At 39.8% G+C, this 21805-nt stretch overlaps 1 protein-coding gene across 4 annotated transcripts in view; it reads right to left on the reverse strand.

Annotated features, from left to right (window-relative positions):
• LOC124593897 (ralBP1-associated Eps domain-containing protein 2) overlaps positions 1-21805 on the reverse strand; it is a 126815-nt gene that overhangs the window by 59551 nt on the left and 45459 nt on the right. For all 4 annotated transcript variants that reach the window (XM_047132245.1, XM_047132244.1, XM_047132246.1 and 1 more), the window contains one exon: positions 5286-5559. In XM_047132245.1, the coding sequence (XP_046988201.1) occupies positions 5286-5559 (274 nt within the window). The remainder of the gene's footprint in view (positions 1-5285; positions 5560-21805) is intronic.

A 21805-nucleotide genomic window follows, 5' to 3' on the forward strand; every position in this document is an offset into this window, starting at 1 on the left:
GCGAAGTGTTTCTAAGACAACCTATAAACAAATGTGGAATTTAGTTAAGGGCATTTTGTCTAGGCCCATTAACTCAACTTAAATATTGTAGAATGTATGTACTGACTTGTTGAGTGAATCTGAGAGTGAGTGTATTCGCCGAAACAAATACACTCTCCTGTTACAGTACACAAAAAAAATAAGCCTGTTCTGTCTGGAACCCTCTTCAAGACATCACAGTCTGGGGGGCCGTGTAACATTACGAGTCAAGACAGCTGTAACGGAACTTGAATAGCATAAAGTTATCATTAAAAACGCATGCCGCGCGATTTGTTACGATTTGGTCGGTCGTAATAGTAGTAACATGCTTTCGAATACAATTAAAATATAACGGCGATACCTGTTTAGCGTTATTGGAAATAATATGTAATAAATTAATGAGTAAGGTAGCCGATCCTATAAGAAGAGGTGAAATTGGGCATATTAAGGTGTTTTGCTTTATGTCGACTAAGCCGATGATACGGCGTCCTTTTTTTTCTGTTTACTCTTAGAAAAAAAAAAAAAAAAAAAAAAAAAAAAAAAGAAAACAAGTAACGAAGTGCTAATTGTGCGTTGCGAAAAATATAGGGGCGAATTTTAAATAGCTACAGTGCATAATCAGACTAACAAATGGACATTCAGTTACGCGAAATAGCGGACAGTGAAATGTGGTCATTAAATTGAGTACACCTACAGGGCGGTCAATTCCGGGATAAGTCTATTCGCATATCACGAGGGACGCGGTATTGAGACCGGTTTTTTTAAATTATATCACGGAGAGCGGGCTTCAATTTATAAAAAGGAGAAAAGCTGTATCATTATCATTGGCTGTTGGTGTTAAGCAACCAAAACTGTTCATCAAAGGGTTTCGGTGAATGAGTGGTGAATGCGAAATGAAACTGTGAACGAAGTTATGTTAAATAAAGCAGAAGAGACAAGACAGTTTGGTCGTATCTGTTATTATTCCATAAACCGTAACATTTATTCTCGTTGTACGAAGCCTTTATAGACGATCGTTATGACAATTTGCTTTGAAGGGATCTCGTTACGAGTTAAGTTTTGGGGACCTGGTCAACAGGGGATAGTTCGTAGATCTTAACTACTGCAGCTATTCTGGAATCAGGTGCTACCGTGACCGTTGTGTGATGTCAACGGCTTAAGGTCATCATATCTCATGCTCTAAGATCGACGCGCCTTTCCTCTTGGTATAACGGTGTCTCACGGTAACCACGACAACGCCGACGGCGAAGGAAGATACGGTAGATCTTCCTTCCACGACTGGTTCAACACGGTTGCTACTGGAAAACTGTGAAATCCAATATTTTACAGAATGCCTAAGCAGTATAAAGAAAACAAAAAGCTTTACAAAGGGTATGAAATCATCTTATTTAAGACTCTGCCTAGGCATTTAATGTAATGCCAGTTAAGTTTAATGCAAAGTATGAAAGGAATAATTATGTTACTTAGAGTTCTTACTTCTCATAATAATTTCTTTTTATAATTCTCTTCACAAACAAGACGACAGATTAGCAATGAGCAGTTGCACTGGAGATTTATGGGCCAACATTCTTGTCAAATACATTGTATTTCAGGAATAGTTCATCCCTGTGCGAGAAAATTTTGGTTTACAAACATTATGTTGATGACATTGATTCTTTTCAGTGGCCACTCTTCTGAAATACAACAACTTGCCAATGAATTTCATAAAATGTATCCAAGGAAGTCATTTACATATTAAGTCATGGATTTAACAACTTGCCATTAACCTCTCAATGATTTGGAGATTCCAATATGTGGAATAAAAACAGCCAGCAGTTGTGGTGTGTGTGACCAGTAACAGATAAACGTGCAATTGACACTCCAATATGTGTATTATGTTATGTATGAAAAAGCCAGGCTGCTATTTTTACAATTGTCAATTTTAATTATGACTATGCCTACTGGCAGCACGTCATGATCAGAATGTAAAACTTAATAAGACTTCTGAAGAAGGTCCATTTATATGTGTTGAACCAGGTCAAGAGCTCTTTACTTCCACCTTCCACAACTGGTGGCTGTTTTTATTCCATATATTATATTGCACAGATGCTGATGCAGCCACGCTTAAAAAAGATTCTAAAATTTGGAGATTTGCAGGGAAAAAAATGTGGCTCGGGTTCCATGTTACATTAGGGTTCGTTTTTCCCCAGTTGGATAAATGGTTAGGGACATGCAAGTCACCTAAGTGACAGGCCAATTTCTGCTTCCCTCAGATTAGCAATTGCAATTTACACTCTTTATTCACTGCAAACTCTCTGAACAGTGGGCAGTGAGGCACTCAACTTTTGAGTATTGTAGTAAGTATGAGTGACGACAACAAAAAGGTATCCACCACATCATCAGGCCATGATGTGAGACTTAGAATTTGAATAATTAAATTTTTTAACCAATAGTTCCTCTGCAATCGTTTGAGAAAAACTGCATAATAAATCCAAAACATTTGTTGTTTTTATTTTTTGTTACAAGTAAAACGTTTTCTGAAAAATTACTTCAGCAACTTTGCTTTGTTTGGATACAGTATGTTCTTTCAGCAGCACTGCAGGTGACTCAGCTTTCAACTTTCTGCTTTACTTGAATCAAACCGACATGATTCTTTGCGTGCCACAACTAACATGGACACGTCTCCAGCAGTGGGATCAACTGTTTGAAGCTATCTCCATAGTGATGTAGGTTAAGATACCAGATATCACAGCCTGCAGCCATTCACCCTGTTGTGCCCTTGTTTGAGAGTATTCAAAAATCAGAATTTTGTGTGACTCATTAGCTTTAAAAAAGTACTGCTGTATGGACTGGTTGTGTGGCTTAATGAGCAAGGTAAGGGCCTCACATGCTGAAGGTTGTAGGTTAGAATATCATCATTAAGTACTCAGCATTTTCTTATTTTTAAATCTTTATTGCAATGACTTTGATAATTAGTTGTATTCAGTTAATTGGTTTAAATGTAATTTTTTATTTCTATCACTTTGTCACACCATTTTAATCACCCCAATCTTTATTTGCTCTCATGTTTCCTTATATCATTCTTTTTATGCTTGAAATCTTTGTTTACATGATTTTAATTAATTTCATGTATTAATTTCAATTTAATTTCTATCTTTTATCATCCTATTTTTTCATCCATGTTACTGTATCCATTATTTCTATTCCTCATTTTGCTTGAATTACATTTTACTTACAATACCTTCTTTCAGTCAAGTCTAATCTGTTGTTATTTTCTCCATAGTACAATAGGAATCTAGGCTACGTTTTAAATGTCTGTATGATGATTACCATCCCCGAAACCGGAACACCTCTTAACAAAAAATACATTTTTGATACCACTGCACAGTCAATATGAATAAATTTCATCTTTTGTTTTTTAACTGATAGATTGGCATTTTCAAATATTTAAATACTATAATAGATAAACAAAATTAAATTCAGAATAAAATGTTCACTCTACAGCGGAGTGTGTGCTGATATGAAACTTCCTGGCAGATTAAAACCGTGTGCCGGACCGAGACTCGAACTCGGGACCTTTGCCTTTCGCAGGCAAGTGCTCTACCGACTGAGCTACCCAAGCACGACATCCCCCAGGCTGTGGCTAAGCCATGTCTCCGCAATATCCTTTCTTCCAGGAGTGTTAGTTCTGAAAGGTTCGCAGGAGAGCTTCTGTGAAGCTTGGAAGGTAGGAGATGAGGTACTGGCTGAATTAAAGTTGTGAGGACAGGGCGTGAGTCGTGCTTGGGCAGCTCAGTCGGTAGAGCACTTGCCCGCGAAAGGCAAAGGTCCCGAGTTCGAGTCTCGATCCGGCACACAGTTTTAATCTGCCAGGAAGTTTCATAATTAAATTCAGATTCTTAAAAATTCTGAATGGGGAAAGAAGATATAAAGAAAAAATGAGAACAAATGAAAAAGTCCATATGGTGAGTAAAATGATGTGACAAAGGAATAAAAATCATATTTAAACCAATTAATTGAATAAAAATAATGATCGAAGTTATTTTAATAAATATTTAGAAGTAAAAAATTTAAAGCACCTGATGAGATTCAAACCCAAAACTTTCACATGTGAAGGTTTTACCCAATCCATTACACCACACAGCCAGTCTATACCATGCTCCTTTTTTAAAGCTACTAAGTGTCATGCAAAATTCAAAATTCTTTTTTCAATGATTACTCACGAACGAGGGCCCATCAGAGTGAATGGCTGCAGAGTGTGATACGTGGGATCCTAACTACATTACTGTATATACAGTTCCAAAAAGTCAATCTCACTGCTGGGAACCTCTCCTTGTAAGAATAGCAGCAATGAATCTTAACGATGCACACTAAGCTCCACAAGAGAAGTACTTTAAATGAGCTAAACATGTACCTCATGCAAGTTTTTTCTTATTTTTGTGCCATCTCAGCCAACTTCAGATATATATATATCAACTTTCCTTGCATCTGCTGCTTATATTGCACACGTTATAACAAACAAGGACATTCAGTTACTTAGCATTGTTCTCTGAATTTTATTCACTTAATGCTTCCTGAATGAAGCTAGGATGGATGGTTATTACTTATTATTTGCCTTTTGCTGTTTTAAGTGTTCTGCAATTTGAAAAAATACCAACACCAAAGTTCTGCTCATGTAATTCTTCACTTCCTTTGCTGACACTACAATATTATGGAAAGGATACATTGCTACTCACGACATACAGCAGGTGCTGAGTTGCAGACAGGCACAGTGAAACAGGAATATTTTCAGCTTACAGACAAAGTCTTTCTTCAGAAGTAGAATTCTCACAGCACAACAATAACATCAACAACAACTCTCACATCAGGGGTGTGTGTATGTGTGTGTGTGTGTGTGTGTGTGTGTGTGTGTGTGTGTGTGTGAGAGAGAGAGAGAGAGAGAGAGAGAGAGAGAGAGAGAGGGGGGGGGGTATTAATATTATCATCTATCCTTTCCATAATACTGTTGTTACTCCATCCTGGACTTTCCCATTATTTGATTTTGTTGACACTATGCAAGACAAAAGCATGATATTAGCTCCTCATGAAACCTCTTAATTAATACTTTTTAATGTCTCATTCTTCCTTTCATACCTGCTACATCCTACTACCAGGTTCTAAACAAATGCTGAACTTCAGGATAAAATCAAAACTATTACAGTTAATAAAGGCAGAATAACTGGAGCTTTGAGAGATAAGAAATCAAAATCATATGAATTTCACCAATAATATTTGAGATTTTTACAAACCTGCTGGTTTCTTTGCTTGTGGCCTCTGAATGGGTCGAATTTCTGCTGGTGCTGCATCTGTGTGAGTCACAGCAGTAGAGAGTACTTTCTTGGGGCTGCCTGAGTCTGCACTTCCACCAAATTGTTCATATGGAATGGCTTGTGGTTCAGATGGTTTTCGTGGTGATCTGCAAGGTTCTTCTTCAACTGCCGCACTAGCAACTGCCGCAACCACACTGACACCCTGTGACTCCGGTGTGACTCTCAAAGCTACAGGATGCAGAATTTTAGGATCCTAAACAAAAATGTAAAGACAGTTACTCAACAGCTGCCACTGTAATATGAAGGGGCATAAACTAATACTTTTATTTTCACATATTTGTGGTTCTAAGAATTAATTACATACATGGCACGTTTAAAATTTAAAGCCAGCTGGCTTGGTGGGAGGAGGGTGTTTTTAATACCCACACAGACAAAATTTTCTGTGTGTTCACCATTACTCTTCAAATACCTGACATAGTGGAACATGCCCTTTTTAACATCCTGTATAGAATTTTGCCACGTGGTATTTTTCCCAGCCTAGAACTGAAGTTGATAGCACTCTTCATTACCTTCAGAACAATGAAAAGCAATAGATTTCATGAAAACCAGGAAAAGGCAAGTCTCATCATGCAGTAAGTATAGCCGTTAGGGGATGTTCACATACCAAGTTCTGATTGCTTGGATAGTGTGGGTGGTAATATGTGGCTGTGCACATTACTGAAACTAGATAATTCTTGATATCGGGGCCCAATGTTATCGATTCTGAATGGCAAGTCTCAGATTCCCCAGTGTCTGATAGTACACTTCAGATGTTATTGGTGCTCCTTGCTCTTTTGAGTATTCCTGTTTTATTCATAACTACTATCGCCATGATTTTATATCCAAATTTTATTTATTAAATATTTTGGTTTTGTGATTTTAATGATAGTACTGCATACACTGTTGTTTTGACTCCATACAAATGTCATGAACCTGTTTCTCCATTTGCTACAGTGCATTTCTAAAAACTCAGTGTCAGAGAGAGAAAACAATATTCACTATAGCACAGTCAGAAAAGAAGATCACTGACAGTTCCAGAGTACTTGGCACAGCTTCTTCGCATGTCTACCTCAACTAATCATAAAAGGTCATTTTGTATATATCTCTACAGCAACTCCTCAATGTCCTTTCACTTCCATACACAACTGTTGTTTGTGTCTCAAGCCATTTGTGGTTTGCAGAGAAAAACTGACAACAGCACTGCTAGCTGTCAGGTATTTTCTTTCACCAACTCTACTGTAGTCAGCATACTGTGGCTATTAATGGGTGGACAAGTGCAAGTTGATATTTGTAAAGAACTAAATTTTCTACTGTTAGCTCATACTTTTGAGAAAATTTGTATAATGCAAGATGTAGCAGAAATAACTCCCAAATTTTAAAGATTAATAAGAATAAAAATTGACATTCACAAATTTAATGCACAGCTTGAAAGATTAGTTTCGGCCATTTACATCACACACACACACACACACACACACACACACACACACACACACACACACACACACACACATTATATTTTGAAAAGGGATGTCATCCAAATGATGAGCGTTTATTTCTATGCACATCTGAAGTCTCTCCCTGAAATTCTAAATGACCTTCCTTGTCATGTCTTGTGATATTGCCTCAATTTTATGATAGGTAGATGCATTCAGGTCATGTAGCATTCACAACTTATGACTGAAGATGCACGCCTGGAGTTATATCCATACAAGAAACACACAAGGGGTGATATGGGGAAACTGGCTGGCCACAGAACATCACCCCATGACGAAACCAGACACCCTGCAAACATTTTCCTAAGGAGGCCCACTGGCACCCTGGCTCTGTGTGCAGTGGCACAATCATTTGAGAACTACATAGCAGGATGTCCTAGGTCACTGATGTCAACTCCAGGAAGTTGCATAGCAGTTGTACAGAATGATCACAAGATGCTGTCACTTTCTTGGGCCTACCTGAGTCTGCTTTCTTCAAGAATGTATGAGCCTATAATTCCAAGATCAATGACAGAGCACCAAACAATTATATATTCACTGCAGAGCAGGCACTCAAGGATCTGTCGAGCACCACTTGCAGCCCAGTTCTGAAAATTTTGTTTATTGAGATTGCCTGACGAATGAAAGTGCACTTCATCATTAGCCAGTAGATTGGCGTCAGCTTCAATGGACAGCTTCCATGTTAGTGTCAAAACATGCTCTACAATTGGCCCACCAACATTTACTAAGTTCCTGCACACTCACCACTTTGTACAGATGGTTGTTTGTTTGTTTGTGTGTGTGTGTGTGTGTGTGTGTGTGTGTGTGTGTGTGTGTGTGTGTTTTTGTAAGGTAATAACTGAGGATTGTGCGACTGGCCAATCACTTAAAAACAGATAAGCAAGTCACCCTGATAACGCACTAAGAACCTCCGCTTTGTCTTTTAGGGAGTATGTCGGGGATTTCATTGAATCTTAAAATTTGTGCTACCATCATCTCGTTGTCTGCTAAAATAGTAGCAACATCTACATGCAAATTAAGCTGTTCCCTACTTTCTGAATGCAAAACAATCAGTTAAATGTGGCACTCTAAATATGTATGACACAAGCACTGTAAGTTCCTCTCAGGAAAGCAATCAGGTTATGCCCTATCCTTAGATGTGTGAGTGGGACTTCATCTTGTCTGTGTAGTTGGAAGAGGATATGCTACATGTGTTTCTCACTCATTCCGTGACCTCCTCCTTCCCACTGACAGAGGACACTTGTAAATCAATACTGAGGTGACAGTGTTTAGGGAACAGCACACTAAACAGGATTATCAGTACGTGCCTGCTTGGCTGCAACACCTGCCAGTTTCTTTCCCTGAATCGCATGTTTACTGGTTCTCAGCAGTATGAAACCTCTCTCTGAAGCCTTCATAGGCACATGTTTGCATCCTGGACATTCTGTGCTTATGTGTTTTCTGACATACAATGTATAGACTGAATGGCGTATAGTTAGTCAGAATAAGCAATACATTTCTCAGCACAAATACACAGATACTGTCAAGTTTGTATGTAGCTCAGCATAAAAAAGAGGAGGAAAAGAAATTTAATTTTAAAATTTTTCACAAAACTGCCTTTGTCATCACGGTAAGCAACAAATAGAAGAATTGGCATAAAATAAACAACTGTTGTAAGAAGGTGGTTTCACTGTGGAACCACTTGGACATACAGTTTTCAACCACCCATCATTTTATAAGACATATTTGAAAGCAATTTTACGTGTTTCCTTGACAGAATGCCTCATCTCTAAACTTCCATGATCTCATGATGCCTAAAATAAATTATATTTCTAAATAAAAAACAAAAATCAGCCTAAAATGGTAATTTATATCAAATTGCACCAGCAGTTTCATTTCAAAACCACTCATAAAAGCAGTAGTACCACCACAAATTTATGTTGCAATACTTTTTGACATACATTGAGGTGACATAGCCTATGGGATAGTGATAAACACATAAATATGGTGGTAGTATTGCGTACACAAGCTATAAAAGGGCAGTGCTTTGCTGGAACTGTCATTTGTATTCAGGTGATTCATGTGAAAAAGTTTCTGATATGACTACCGCCACACAATGGGAATTAACATACTCTGGACACAGAATGATAGTTGGAGCTATACGGGTAGGACATTCCATTTTGGAAATCATTAGGGAATTCAATATTTCACAATCCATTGTGCCAAGAGTGTGCCGAGAATACTAAATTTCAGAGATTACCTCTCACCACAGACAATGCATTAGCTGACAGCCTTCACTTAATGACCGAGAGCAACAGCTTTTGCATAGATTTGTCGGTGCTAACAGACAAGCAACACTGCCTGAAATAACTGCAGAAATCAATGTGGGATGTATGAGGAATGTACCCATCAGGACAGTGTGGAAAAATCTGCAATAATGGGCTGTGGCAGCAGACGACCCACTCAAGTGCCTTTGCTAACAGCACGACTTTGCCTGCAGCACCTCTCCTGGGCTCATGACAAAATTGGTTGGACATTAAACAACTGGAAAATTGTGGCCAGTTCAGATGAATACTGATTTCAGTTGGTAAGAGCTGATGGAGGTAGGATATGAGGGAGGATGTAGGCAAACAGCTTTCTGGATGCTACTGTACTTCAGTGGGTAATAATCACTCTGTGGACGATGTGGCCTATTCTACACCATATTTTAAATCTATGTGACAATGCTATGCTGATTATATTTATGTTTTGATGATGCCATTATGGCCGTATCACTTTAGGACATGGTGTAAAAAAAGATCTGAGGATGGTCATTACAGACTGAAACCTGTCATCGTCTAAGAAATCATTTGTGATCAGAGATTGGAATAAAAAAGCACAAGGAAAATTAACATCAAATTTTGAAACTGTGGACTGAGACAAGGAAATGCACTCTCATGGATGCTTTTTAACATAGTACTGGAGAGGGTAGTAAGGACAGCTCAAATCAACACAACAGGCACAATACACAACAGAATGGTGAAGCTTCTTGCCAATGCATATGATGAGGATATTCTTGCAAGAACACAACTAGCTACTAAAGAAACATCTAGGGTACTGGTGGTAGCAGCAATAGAAATGGGATTTGAAGCGAACATGAACACAGTAAAATGAAATACAGTGAATAATAAACCAGAACTAAATACAATATTAGAAGTTGACCAGATGCAAATAGAATCTGTTAGTGAATTTGTCTATCTAGAAACGCTGATAACATCACAGAATGATATTATTATGGAAATAAAGTGGCCCATCCACACAGCTAATAAATGCTGTTATGGGCTGGCCCTCCAATTTAAGTCTAGAAATCTGTCCAGAAGAACGAAGTGTCAGCTATATGAAACTTTAATGCATCCTGTATTAACATATTGCTCAGAAACCTGGACACTAATACAACGGTGTGGAGAGCTAACAGCATGTTTTGAACAAAAGGTGTCATGCAAAATCTACAGGGCAACTAATGAAGGTGGAGCGTTGAGCAGACAATAAAATTTTGAACTTTAGATATTATATAAATAGTCTGGAATCATAAAGTTCATTAAAATAAACTGCATGAAATGGTTTGCCCATGTTTTTCATGTATAACATTAGTACCCAAACAAAACAGCACTGCTGTCTGACAAAGAAGCAGGGGAAGACCAACACTTTGATACTTGGACGATGTGCAAAAAGATTTAAAAATTATTTGTGTCAGAGCATGGAGAAGCAAGACGATGGATGGAGACTAACAGAGCGATATACTACAGCAGGCCAAGCCCCACAAAGAGCAGTAGAGCCAGTAATAAGAAGAAGAATAACAGAGAGGTCAGTTTCTGTACAAAATCCTGAACTGCCAACACTTTCACAATCACGGACAACTATAGGGCACCATGGCTCATTATTTCTGCAGTGCATTTCCAATAATTTGTTGAGCCAATGCCACATCACACCAAGATGGTGCACTACACCAGACAATATGAGGTCTGACATGACAATACGAGGTATCTCATGACTTTCGCCACCTCAGTGTACTTACTTTCACTATCAGTAACCTCCTCAATATAATAATTGTCAAATGTCAAAGTATTGTGACAACACAACAAAAACCACCTCCAACATGTGTTTGTAGTCTGAAGATGATCACTGACTTTTCAAAACCAGCAATGGCACTGAGAAATGCTCAAGTGATAAGTATCGAACAATATAAAAATAAAAGTGTCCATGATCTTTGGGTAAGTCGATTTTACAAAGCATCCATAATCTTGTTGAATCTCTCAAAAGATTTTGAAGTACTGGGATGGAAGTGCCCTGCCTGCTCTATAAACTCATGAGTAAGGCACTTCCAAGATGTCTTGTGCTTACAGGTCTCTCATGTGTGGCAACCATGACAACTTAAAATTGAATGTAAATCCCATAAACGTCACCAAATATTTAAACTTTAGGTAATTATCCCCAAGTATTAAAACAGGTAAATTAAAAAGACAATAATAATGGTTTATAATAGAGGGAAACATTCCACGTGGGAAAAATATATCTAAAAACAAAGATGATGTGACTTAGCAAACGAAAGTGCTGGCAGGTCGATAGACACACAAACGAACACAAACATACACACAAAATTCAACCTTTCGCAAGCAACGGTTTCTTCGTCAGGAAAGAGGGAAGGAGAGGGAAAGACGAAAGGATGTGGGTTTTAAGGGAGAGGGTAAGGAGTCATTCCAATCCCGGGAGCGGAAAGACTTGTCTGCTTGTGTCTGTGTATCTGCGGATGGATATGTGTGTGTGTGCGCGCACGCGCGCGCGAGAGTGTATACCTGTCCTTTTTTCCCCCCTAAGGTAAGTCTTTCCGCTCCCGGGATTGGAATGACTCCTTACCCTCTCCCTTAAAACCCACATCCTCTCGTCTTTCCCTCTCCTTCCCTCTTTCCTGACAAAGCAACCGTTGCTTGCGAAAGGTTGAATTTTGTGTGTATGTTTGTGTGTCTATCGACCTGCCAGCACTTTCGTTTGGTAAGTCACATCATCTTTGTTTTTAGGTAATAATGGTTTAAATTGACATACACACGGCTGCAAAATACTAACACGAATTCTTTACAGACGAATGGAACAACTGGTAGAAGTCGACCTCGGGGAAGATCAGTTTGGATTCCGTAGAAATGTTGGAACACTTTAGGCAATACTGACCCTACGACTTATCTTAGAAAATAGATTAAGGAAAGGCAAACCTACATTTCCAGCATTTGTAGACTTAGAAAAAGCCTTTGACAATGTTGACTAGAATACTCTCTTTCAAATTCTGAAGGTGGCAGGGGTAAAATACAGGGAGCAAAAGGCTATTTACAATTTGTACAGAAACCAGATGGCAGTTATAAGAGTCGAGGGGCATGAAAGGGAAGCAGTGGTTGGGAAGGGAGTGAGACAGGGTTGTAGCCTATCCCCGATGTTATTCAATCTCCATACTGAGCAAGCAGTAAAGGAAACAAAAGAAAAATTCGGAGTAGGTATTAAAATCCATGGAGAAGAAATAAAAACTTTTGAGGTTCGCCGATGACATTGTAATTCTGTCAGAGACAGCAAAGGACCTGGAAGAGCAGTTGAACGCAATGGACAGTGTCTTGAAAGGAGGATATAAGATGAACATCAACAAATGCAAAACAAGGATAATGGAATGTAGTCAAATTAAGTTAGGTGATGCAGAGTGAATTAAATTAGGAAATGAGACACTTAAAGTAGTAAAGGAGTTTTGCTATTTGGGGAGCAAAATAACTAATGATGGTCAGAGTAGAGAAGATATAAAATGTAGACTGGCAAAGGCAAGGAAAGCGTTTCTGAAGAAGAGAAATTTGTTGACATCAAGTATAGATTTAAGTGTCAGGAAGTCGTTTCTGAAAGTATTTGTATAGAGTGTAGCCATGTATGGAAGTGAAACATGGATGATAAATAGTTTGGACAAGAAGAGAATAGAAGCTTTCGAAATGTGGTGCTACAGAAGAATATTGAAGATTAGATGGGTAGATCACATAAGTAATGAGGAGGTATTGAATAGAATTGGGGAGAAACGGAATTTGTGGCACAACTTGACTAGAAGAAGGGATCAGTTGGTAGGGCATGTTCGGAGGCATCAAGGGATCACCAATTTAGTATTGGAGGGCAGTGTGGATGGTAAAAATCGTAGAGGGAGACCAAGAGATGAATACACTAAGCAGATTCAGAAGGATGTAGGTTGCAGTACGTACTGGGAGATGAAGAAGCTTGCACAGGATAGAGTAGCATGGAGAGCTGCATCAAACCAGTCTCAGGACTGAAGACCACAACAACAACAACACACTCATCTGTAGAAAACTTAAAAACTTTTGTGTGTTACCCATTTTTAAAAACCAGCTTGCAGTTAGTTGTTGGCATGCTGCTATTGCAGGTTTTAAGAAGGAACAAAAAACTGTGAAACTGTCCACAATTAAGGAGCATTTGAATATTCTTCATACTGTGGAATTTGTGCTATTGATGGCAGTAGCAAAGTTTACACTAAAAATATTTTCTTGAGTGACACCATTCTTCTGTTCAAATCTATCAGAGAGAACTTCACCACCTCGGGGGGAGGGGGGACCGTTATGATATACGAGTATGCATCTTGCCACAGAAGCCCCCTGATGGAGCTATCAGATTACATTGTGCCTCTATGTAGTGTTGTGTATTTTATTTCAATACAAAATATGTGAATTAAATACTGTCTTCACAGGAAAGTCATTTGTAAAACTGACTTCAGTAGGATCAGGTTGTTTATAGTTGAACTGTAGCACCTGAACCCTCACTGAAAGCAATTAAGAAGCTGACTAGCTTTGTGTGTCCAGACCAGATGACAGTTAACCGTTCAGTCCAAGGTCTTTCACACACAGCACATCAAGGTGACACTTCTCCAATTGTTGGGACATGTTCAGTCCCTCTCTGGACTGAGGAAAGGGACCATTACTGTCTCCCATCACTAGTCCCTGACAGTTCTGAATACATCTCACCCATGGGGAAGGGGCAGTTATAGGACTCTCAACTACTGGATCGGAAGTTCACCTCAAATGTTTTCACTATTGCACGGTGGGAGTGCAGCACTGGATACACATTGGTAGTGGTGGCACTCATGTTTAAACTCTCCACCTTTGCCTAGGTGGTGTCCAAGTGGTGTTTACAGACACCACTTCTTCAGTATAATTGCTACTATTGCCCAACTTCATTTTCTACAATTCTTTATAATGGCTTTCCATATTCATGTTGAGATAGTAGACTGCTTTATCTACTACAAGGACATATACAGTATATGGGATATACACTGTGATAGTGACTGTTTGCAAATCTTAAATGAGGGGAAGAGGTTACAAGTTCCATTTTATTAACAAAGACAATTATACCACATACAGCCTCCTCTCCAATGAGGTCATCCTTTTCTTGGGATGCTGTAGCCTCTTAGCTTCCTAAGGTCAATGTATTCAAAATCTGTCTAACACATAATCACAAATATGTTCTTGTGCCAGTAGGTCCCATTCATCCACTGAATGCATTCTAGTTACACTGCATGATGAGAGCAGTTTTATCAATGATTTTTTTTAAGTGTTTCCACATTGTCTTATTGCCAATATTGCAGCTGAGGGTTCATGGGAGAAACTGCTTGGTTCGCTTCATCAGAATTCATACTGCATTACTCCTAGTCTTCTTCAGAATTGTCCATCAACACAAAACTGAGATTGTCTGATGATCTCTGATCCAGTCTGTATGTTTCTGTTTATTCACTTTGTTTTTCCTTTCAGTCATAGCGAAGATTACAGCTATTGTGGGAGGTCAACTGCTGTAGAATTCTTAACCAGTCAGGCCAAGTATAGTGGCTCTCTCACGTAAGAGTCATCAGGCACATTATCTCTGGTGTCTTGGCAAATATCTGCAATTTTGTTTTTGCATTGTTTAGCTGGAGTCAAACCAAACAATTACTGCTCATCATCTTCTTCACACGATGCCTAGTATCAACAGAAAACATCTGTTAGTTTTCCAATACAAACAAAATTATTTTTAAATCAGAATTGTAGTTGCCCACTTGATAGAGTGCTCCCAAATTAGTCTAGTCTGATATTTGTTTTATTGAGGTACAGGGTGTACATAAACTCCGGGAAGACTTTCAATTATTTATTGCACAGGAACTAAACATTGTACAGATGTCATACATGTTAGATTTTGAAGAGAAACTCTGAAAGTTTTAGTTTGTTGCATACCCATCCCAGCTTCTGCATTAGCTCCAATTTGAATGGTTTCATAGACAGGTTCTGTTGGAGGACTTTCCACACTGTCACTGGAGCCATTTGAAGCTCACAGGATGCATGACACAACAACTTCTTTGGATTCCTTATGAATGTGTCTCATACGCACTCCCCATTCACTTCACTCACAGTGGACCGTTCGCTTCTCTTTGCTGGGCACAAGCAACCAGTTGTAACGAATTTCTTGTGTCAGTGCCACATTGCCTTCCCTGTTGGTGGCTTCTTACCATACTTTGTTCTAAACAACCATTGAACAGCTGTAGCACAATTGTTTTTGTCGAACTCCAACACACAGAAAGCTCGCTCCAAACCTGAACTCACCATGTTTGCGACTAGCGCTGATTATTGGCAAATTACCAAACTATGCTGTGGCAGTATACTTGAAAAAAAACTTTCAGTGTTTCTCTTCAAAATGACATATGTATAATATCTATATAATGTTCGGTTCTTGTACAACAAATAATTGAAAGTGTTCCCGGACTTTATGTACATCCTGTATATTAACAGGAGCAGCGAAACATGAAAAAAAAACAGCAATCCAGCAGTACTGTGTGATTGGCGTAGCTGTCATCAAGGGTCAGAACAGTGTTGTCGCTGCACGAATACTGATTATTCTTCAAATTTTACTGTCCCTGTTAACAGGAATCGATAAAACAAATATCACACTAGACTAATCTGAAACCCTTCTATTGAATGGGTACATAAAATTCCACTTTAAAAAAACACTTTGTTTGTAACAAGAAACAAACTGATGCTTTCTGTCAACACAACACATAGATTTAAAGATGTTTTGAGCACTATTTGTTCATGTGACTCCAGCTACACAATGCAAAAACAAAATTGCAAACATCTGCTGAAAACCCAGAGAAAATGCACCAATCCACTCTTGGGAGACACACTCTGTTTACAGAACATGGGTGGCTGCATACATTTGTTTAACTTTTTCATCTCATCATAAGGCACTCGTATGGGGACTTATCTACTACTTATTTTCCTCTTGAAAATTCTGCAGTTCCAATCCATGCTGTGTGGTCTCTGAGTGGAATTATAAAGTGAGAGTGTGACGCTCACTTACAGAAGGAGAAATTCTGCATTAGCATACTACTAAAAATTTGGACTGTTTACAGTTATTATAAAAGCAGCAGTCTCTTTCACATTCACAAGTGACTCACTTCATAATATTTTGACAATCTGTTACTCTTTCAAGTCATTCCTTCCTCAATTCCTTTGCATCAACATTGACAATGCCATGGCAAGAAGCTACACAATCACTTGATTTAATAGAATTATGCTTTCCTCCACAACTGTGAAGTTCACTTTTTCAATTTAAGTAGGTGGTCACTCTATTCACTAGTAGTCATTTCTTTGAGCAGCACCCCATTCTGAAGCCATTTCATCGATTTTAGCACTGTAATTAGAAAACACAGGACTCAGGACTTCACAAATTCAGAAAGGTGCCACTTAACCAAATGAACCTTTTAATCATAACTAAGTTTTAACACCGATGTGCTCTACTACAATCCACATTTTTTTCTAGAGGATTATCCTGTTATTATCTCTTTGATGATAGGGTGGTAGTTACAACAATTAGTGATTCACACGACATGGTGTGTGTGTGTGTGTGTGTGTGTGTGTGTGTGTGTGTGTGTGTGTGTAAAGAGAGAGAGGATGATGATGATGATGATGACGACGATTATTTGTGGGTAAAAGTATAAAACAACAAAGTCACCATGCTATTGCTTGAACTAAATACAGACAAGTGTGATGAAACTCTATGAATTAATAAATAAAACAACCAAGTTGTATACATGCATAAGAACTGAAAATACAACCCTGATATGGTGAGCATCATAAAATACCGTCTACCGTCAATAAAAGCAGCAGCATCAACAAGTTCGTTTCCCCGGAACTCTATGTGCACCGGAACTAAGTAGAAAACTATTTCCTTTTGTTCCCTTTGCAAGAGAAGGAAAATGTCCTGCACTTTTTACACCATCCGATCTGCTGGGTCCATCTGACCAACAGATACTGTGGGAATTTGATCAGATCACCTGCCTCATTGCCCTCAAATAGCAAACAATTATATGTAATAAATTGAAAAAGACTCTGGTAGCCCTATCCTGACGACCATGTCAGGAAACACGACACGGCAGCCAGTAAAATCCCCTTCCCGAGACCCATATGTGTAAACAGTAATCAAATTTGGGTGGCAATGTAAAATCTTGTTAGATTTAATTTTAAAAATATTGTTTGGGGTACAATTCATCCTGTGAGCAGTCAATTCAAAACAATAATCTGGGCCTCCTCAGCAGACAGGAGGGTCCCCTACTCCACCCCTAGCTATGGACCTTAATCCCCCCCCTGACCTGTAGTAACTCAAGCCATTCCGTCACACAGATCCCACATGGCTTTGTTGCCCATGGAAAGTGACATAACGGTTGTTCCAGTGGCAGTTATACAATGGAGATGAATGCTAGTAATTTAGGAGCAGAGACAGTACTGTATGCTTGGCAAACCACAAGGACAAGACATTGAATACACAGCACAGACAGACCAGCCTCTGCTCACAGGCTAGCAATTGGATTGTGCAATAAGACCCTGTTCACAGCCTAATATTCCTCATGGCAAACCACATCCAGCATTTTGAGATATGAAGGCCTTGCTGATCCATAAACCTGGCATCCATATTCAAGCCGGGGTCACAGAAAAGCCTTATAAAGTTGGAGTGGACATGCCCTATAGGCTCCCAAAGACACATGACTGACACATTTAAGGATGTTTAAAGCCTTATCAAAAGTGAGGTCCAGATGTTTCACCTTCTCCTTGTAAGTGAGGACCATATCTCCCCCCCCCCCCCCCTTCCCCTCCTATTTTAAAGAAGGTAAATTAGAGAGAGAGTGGGAGTGATTAGAACCACCATACACAGTTTTCTCCTACAAGTATTTAAAATCTGTGGTATTAGACCATTCCTCCAACCACCTGTTCATCAAATGCAACTGTCAAGTAGCTGTTGCTAGGTTGGAGGAAAAGTCGTCCACAAACCAGGAACACAGCATGGGACACTGCACTGTGGACTTAACACTGTTTATTGCAATGGCAATTGCCATAACACTTAAAACACTCCCTTGAGGGACACCATTCTCCTCCTCAAAATGGTCAGACAGGACCTCATAAAAGTGGGCAGACGGCCACAGAACCCTTACCGAAATGAGGTGCAACAAAATATTATGCCTCCAAATTGTCTTATAGGCCTTTTCTAAATTGACAAAGACACTGATAAAGTGTTCCTTAGGGAAGAAAGCTTATTGAGTAGCTGCTTTGAACAGGATCAGCCTATCGAGTGTGGAGACGTACTTCCTGAAACCACACTGGGAGTGGCTTAGTACAGACCTGGTTTTGAGAACCCACACTAGACACCAGTTGACTATACGCTCAAGCATCTTTCCTATGCAGCTTGTGAGACTAATGTTACAGTGACTACTGAGGTTAGTCTAATCATCCCCTGGTTTTAAAGCTGGGATTAAACCGTATTCTTTCCACAAGTTGGGAAAATCTCCTGTTATTCAAATTTCACTGAAGAGTTGAAGGAGAATATCCTTCAACCCTGGGTCCAACTGTTTCAACATGCTGTATGTTGTCATGTCATGACCACGCACAGTATCACGAGCTACAGACAATGCAGAAACCAACTTCCAAATAGAGAAAGGCTGGTTGTATTCCTCCATGTTGCTGGAAAAAGAAATCAAAACCAACCCTCTCCTGTGTCTCCCGATAACAATGAAAAGCTGGAACCTGGCTAGAATCGGGCCATGATTATCTTATATGACGTAGCCAGTGTCTGAGTAACGTCTGTTGGCAATGTTAGGAGCCAACCTGCTTTCGTATAGTTGCTATTGGTGGTTGTAACTCCCATCTGAAAATCCTCTTAATAGCTTCGCATATTTTGGTTGTGGGTTTGAAACTATTGATGTAGTTCAGGAACTCGTGCCAATACTTCTGCATACTCTCGCGAATTATTTTCCTAGCCTTTGCTTTCGCCATGAGGAAGGCCGCAAGGTTCGCATCTATAGAGCACTGAATGAATCTTCACAAAGCTGTTCCCCAGTCCGTGTTAGCAGAATGACATTCATCATTCCACCAAGGGACACATTGCCTCCTAGGTGCTACTGATGGCCTGGGGATGGATGTATCGGCAGATTGGTGAATCACAGTCACTACGTGGTTCACCCAGTCCTGGACACCTTTACACTCCTTGAAAGCAGCTAACTGTCTGTATAGCAACCAATTAACCTTTCTGAAGAACTATCTCAGTTGCTTCCTTTTGTGATCTTTTCCATCTGGGAGATAGATCCAAATGGGGAAGTGGTCACTATCATGAAGGTCATCATCTACTTCCCACTGAGCATTATCAGCTAGGATAGGCAAGCACAAGGAGTGGTCTATTGCTGCAGATGAACTTGTAGCAGTGCTGAAATGTGCAGCAGGACCGAAGTTAATCTATATGACGTCTGCAGTTTGAGTGAAATCCTCGAGTATCTGACCTCTGGGGCAAGTGGTTGTTGGATCCCCACAGAGCACTCCTAAAAGAGAAAGGGTCAGGGCAGTTCAGCAGTAAGCTGCTTGAGGTAATCACTGTCAGTGGGCTCATGAGGTGGGATGCACAGACAGTATACTGTGACATTAACATGGGCCACTCTCCTAAGAGCAACTGCTTGTAGTCTTGTGGTTAACAACACAAGTGAGGAGTGAAATTTACACCACTACCACCGCTTTTGCCCTGTCACCAGTAAGGTCGCCTTTCCTAAGGTGATCGCTTCCAAGTACATGTGTATTAGTAGCTTTAAAATGTGTCTCATGAAGACGTAGGCAGACAGATCTATTCTGTACAAGGAGTCTAAGTTCTTCCATGTGGGTCCTGTATCCATTCACATTCCACTCTAGTATGGAAGCCATTTTGGCAGTGTAGTTTTATTGTAACCCTATCTTAATGCTGGTATTGTGAGACACTTGTAGAACTAGGGGAAGTGAGGGGCAGAGGAAGGGAGGGGGGGGGGATATGAAGGCTGTCTGGATCAGGTGACAAGGCATTTAAATCTATGATGATGTCCCCAGTTGTGAGACATGCCACAAATGCATCTGATGGTGACTGGGACAGCTTTGAATCCGAACGCCGTAATCCTTTTCCTGCCCCTTTCCCTTTGAGGAAAGTGGGGAAAGGGAAAGTGAAGAGGCACTCTGCTGTTGGAGTGCCTTTTCAGTGTACACATTAAAGTAGTTCTTCCTCTTCCACTGGAGCTGCATGGATTGATATACCTTTACCTTCTATGCTTTGGCAGGTACAGGTACAAGTACAGGTGCTGATAATGATGGATAATGGGGTGCTAGTCATTGTGTGTGTCACCGTATCTACCTTGGGAACAGGTTTCTTCACCAAGTAGGCAAAAGAAATGTCAAAGACAGGGTGTTTGATTGCCTTCTATTCTTTCTCAGCTTCCGTGTAAGGGATCCACTTTATAACACATTTATTTCTTGAATTTTACGTTTCTCAGCAAAAACTGGGCAACTTGGTTCCAGACTGGGTGACTTACAGAGCAGCTGATGCATATCACTGGAGACATGCACTCAGTGCCAGATTTATGTGCTGCCTTTCCACATTTCCTGCAAATCACTTTACCTCTACAATTCAGCATTGTGTGGCCAAATCACTTGCATTTGTAGCACCTCATAGGGTTAGGTATAAAATGCCTAACCCTACGTTGTAGAGACCCTGCCATGATTTATTCAGGCAGCATAGGAGAATTGAAGGTGACACAGCAGATGGCAGTCTTCTCACACTCTCCATTAGTTCTTCATGTCCTTTGTTCCGTGTCTACTATCCCCTGTGATGCTCATGCTTGTTTCAGATCTGTTACATCCGAGCTCGTAACATCACAGCATGTGACCACGTCCTTGCTTGAGCTGAGAGATGTATGCACCTCAACAACAACATCATGGTCACCCAATATGTGTGACTTCTTAAGAAGTTCCACCTGCTTTAATCCATTATTTTCAACCAATGAAGAACCATTATGCAGTTGTTTAATAGACCTTAAGATTCCAGCAAGCCCTTCTAAGCCATTATGAATATAGAAAGGGGGCACTTTTTCAAATGTCCCCTCTTTCCTCTTGTTCACCAGAAACACATTTTGATTTATGACTCCTTGAGCCCCATTGATAAAGACCAACTGATTATCAGGAGAATTAGCCTCACTCATTTGTTTTGATCTATGGGTGTGAGCACTCCCGAACTTCACACCTATCACACTGAGAGTTAAAGAATTTCATTTTGATGGTTCCATCTCATTCCTATAAGCAGCTAGAGAAATTAGGGTCCACTCAGGCAGAACCCTGCTTGCCCGAAAAAGCCTTATACGATTGAGGTGCAGCAGGTCCCCAAAGAATGCCCACTAGTGACTGTTACGCCTAGATAGCCATGCATCTCATCAGCAAACAGTACACCTTCAGGTTGAGATGTTTGTAACATTCTCATTCATGACCCAGGTGGTTAAGCCGTAGAGGCAGGTCTCCAGAGATCACCGACTAGTAACTGTTCAACAGAGAGAGAGAGAGAGAGAGAGAGAGAGAGAGAGAGAGAGAGAGAGAGAGATGTACCACCTTCACAGTTAAGCCAGAA

The sequence above is a fragment of the Schistocerca americana genome, chromosome 2 (genome assembly GCF_021461395.2).
Source record: "Schistocerca americana isolate TAMUIC-IGC-003095 chromosome 2, iqSchAmer2.1, whole genome shotgun sequence".
NCBI lineage: Eukaryota > Metazoa > Arthropoda > Insecta > Orthoptera > Acrididae > Schistocerca > Schistocerca americana.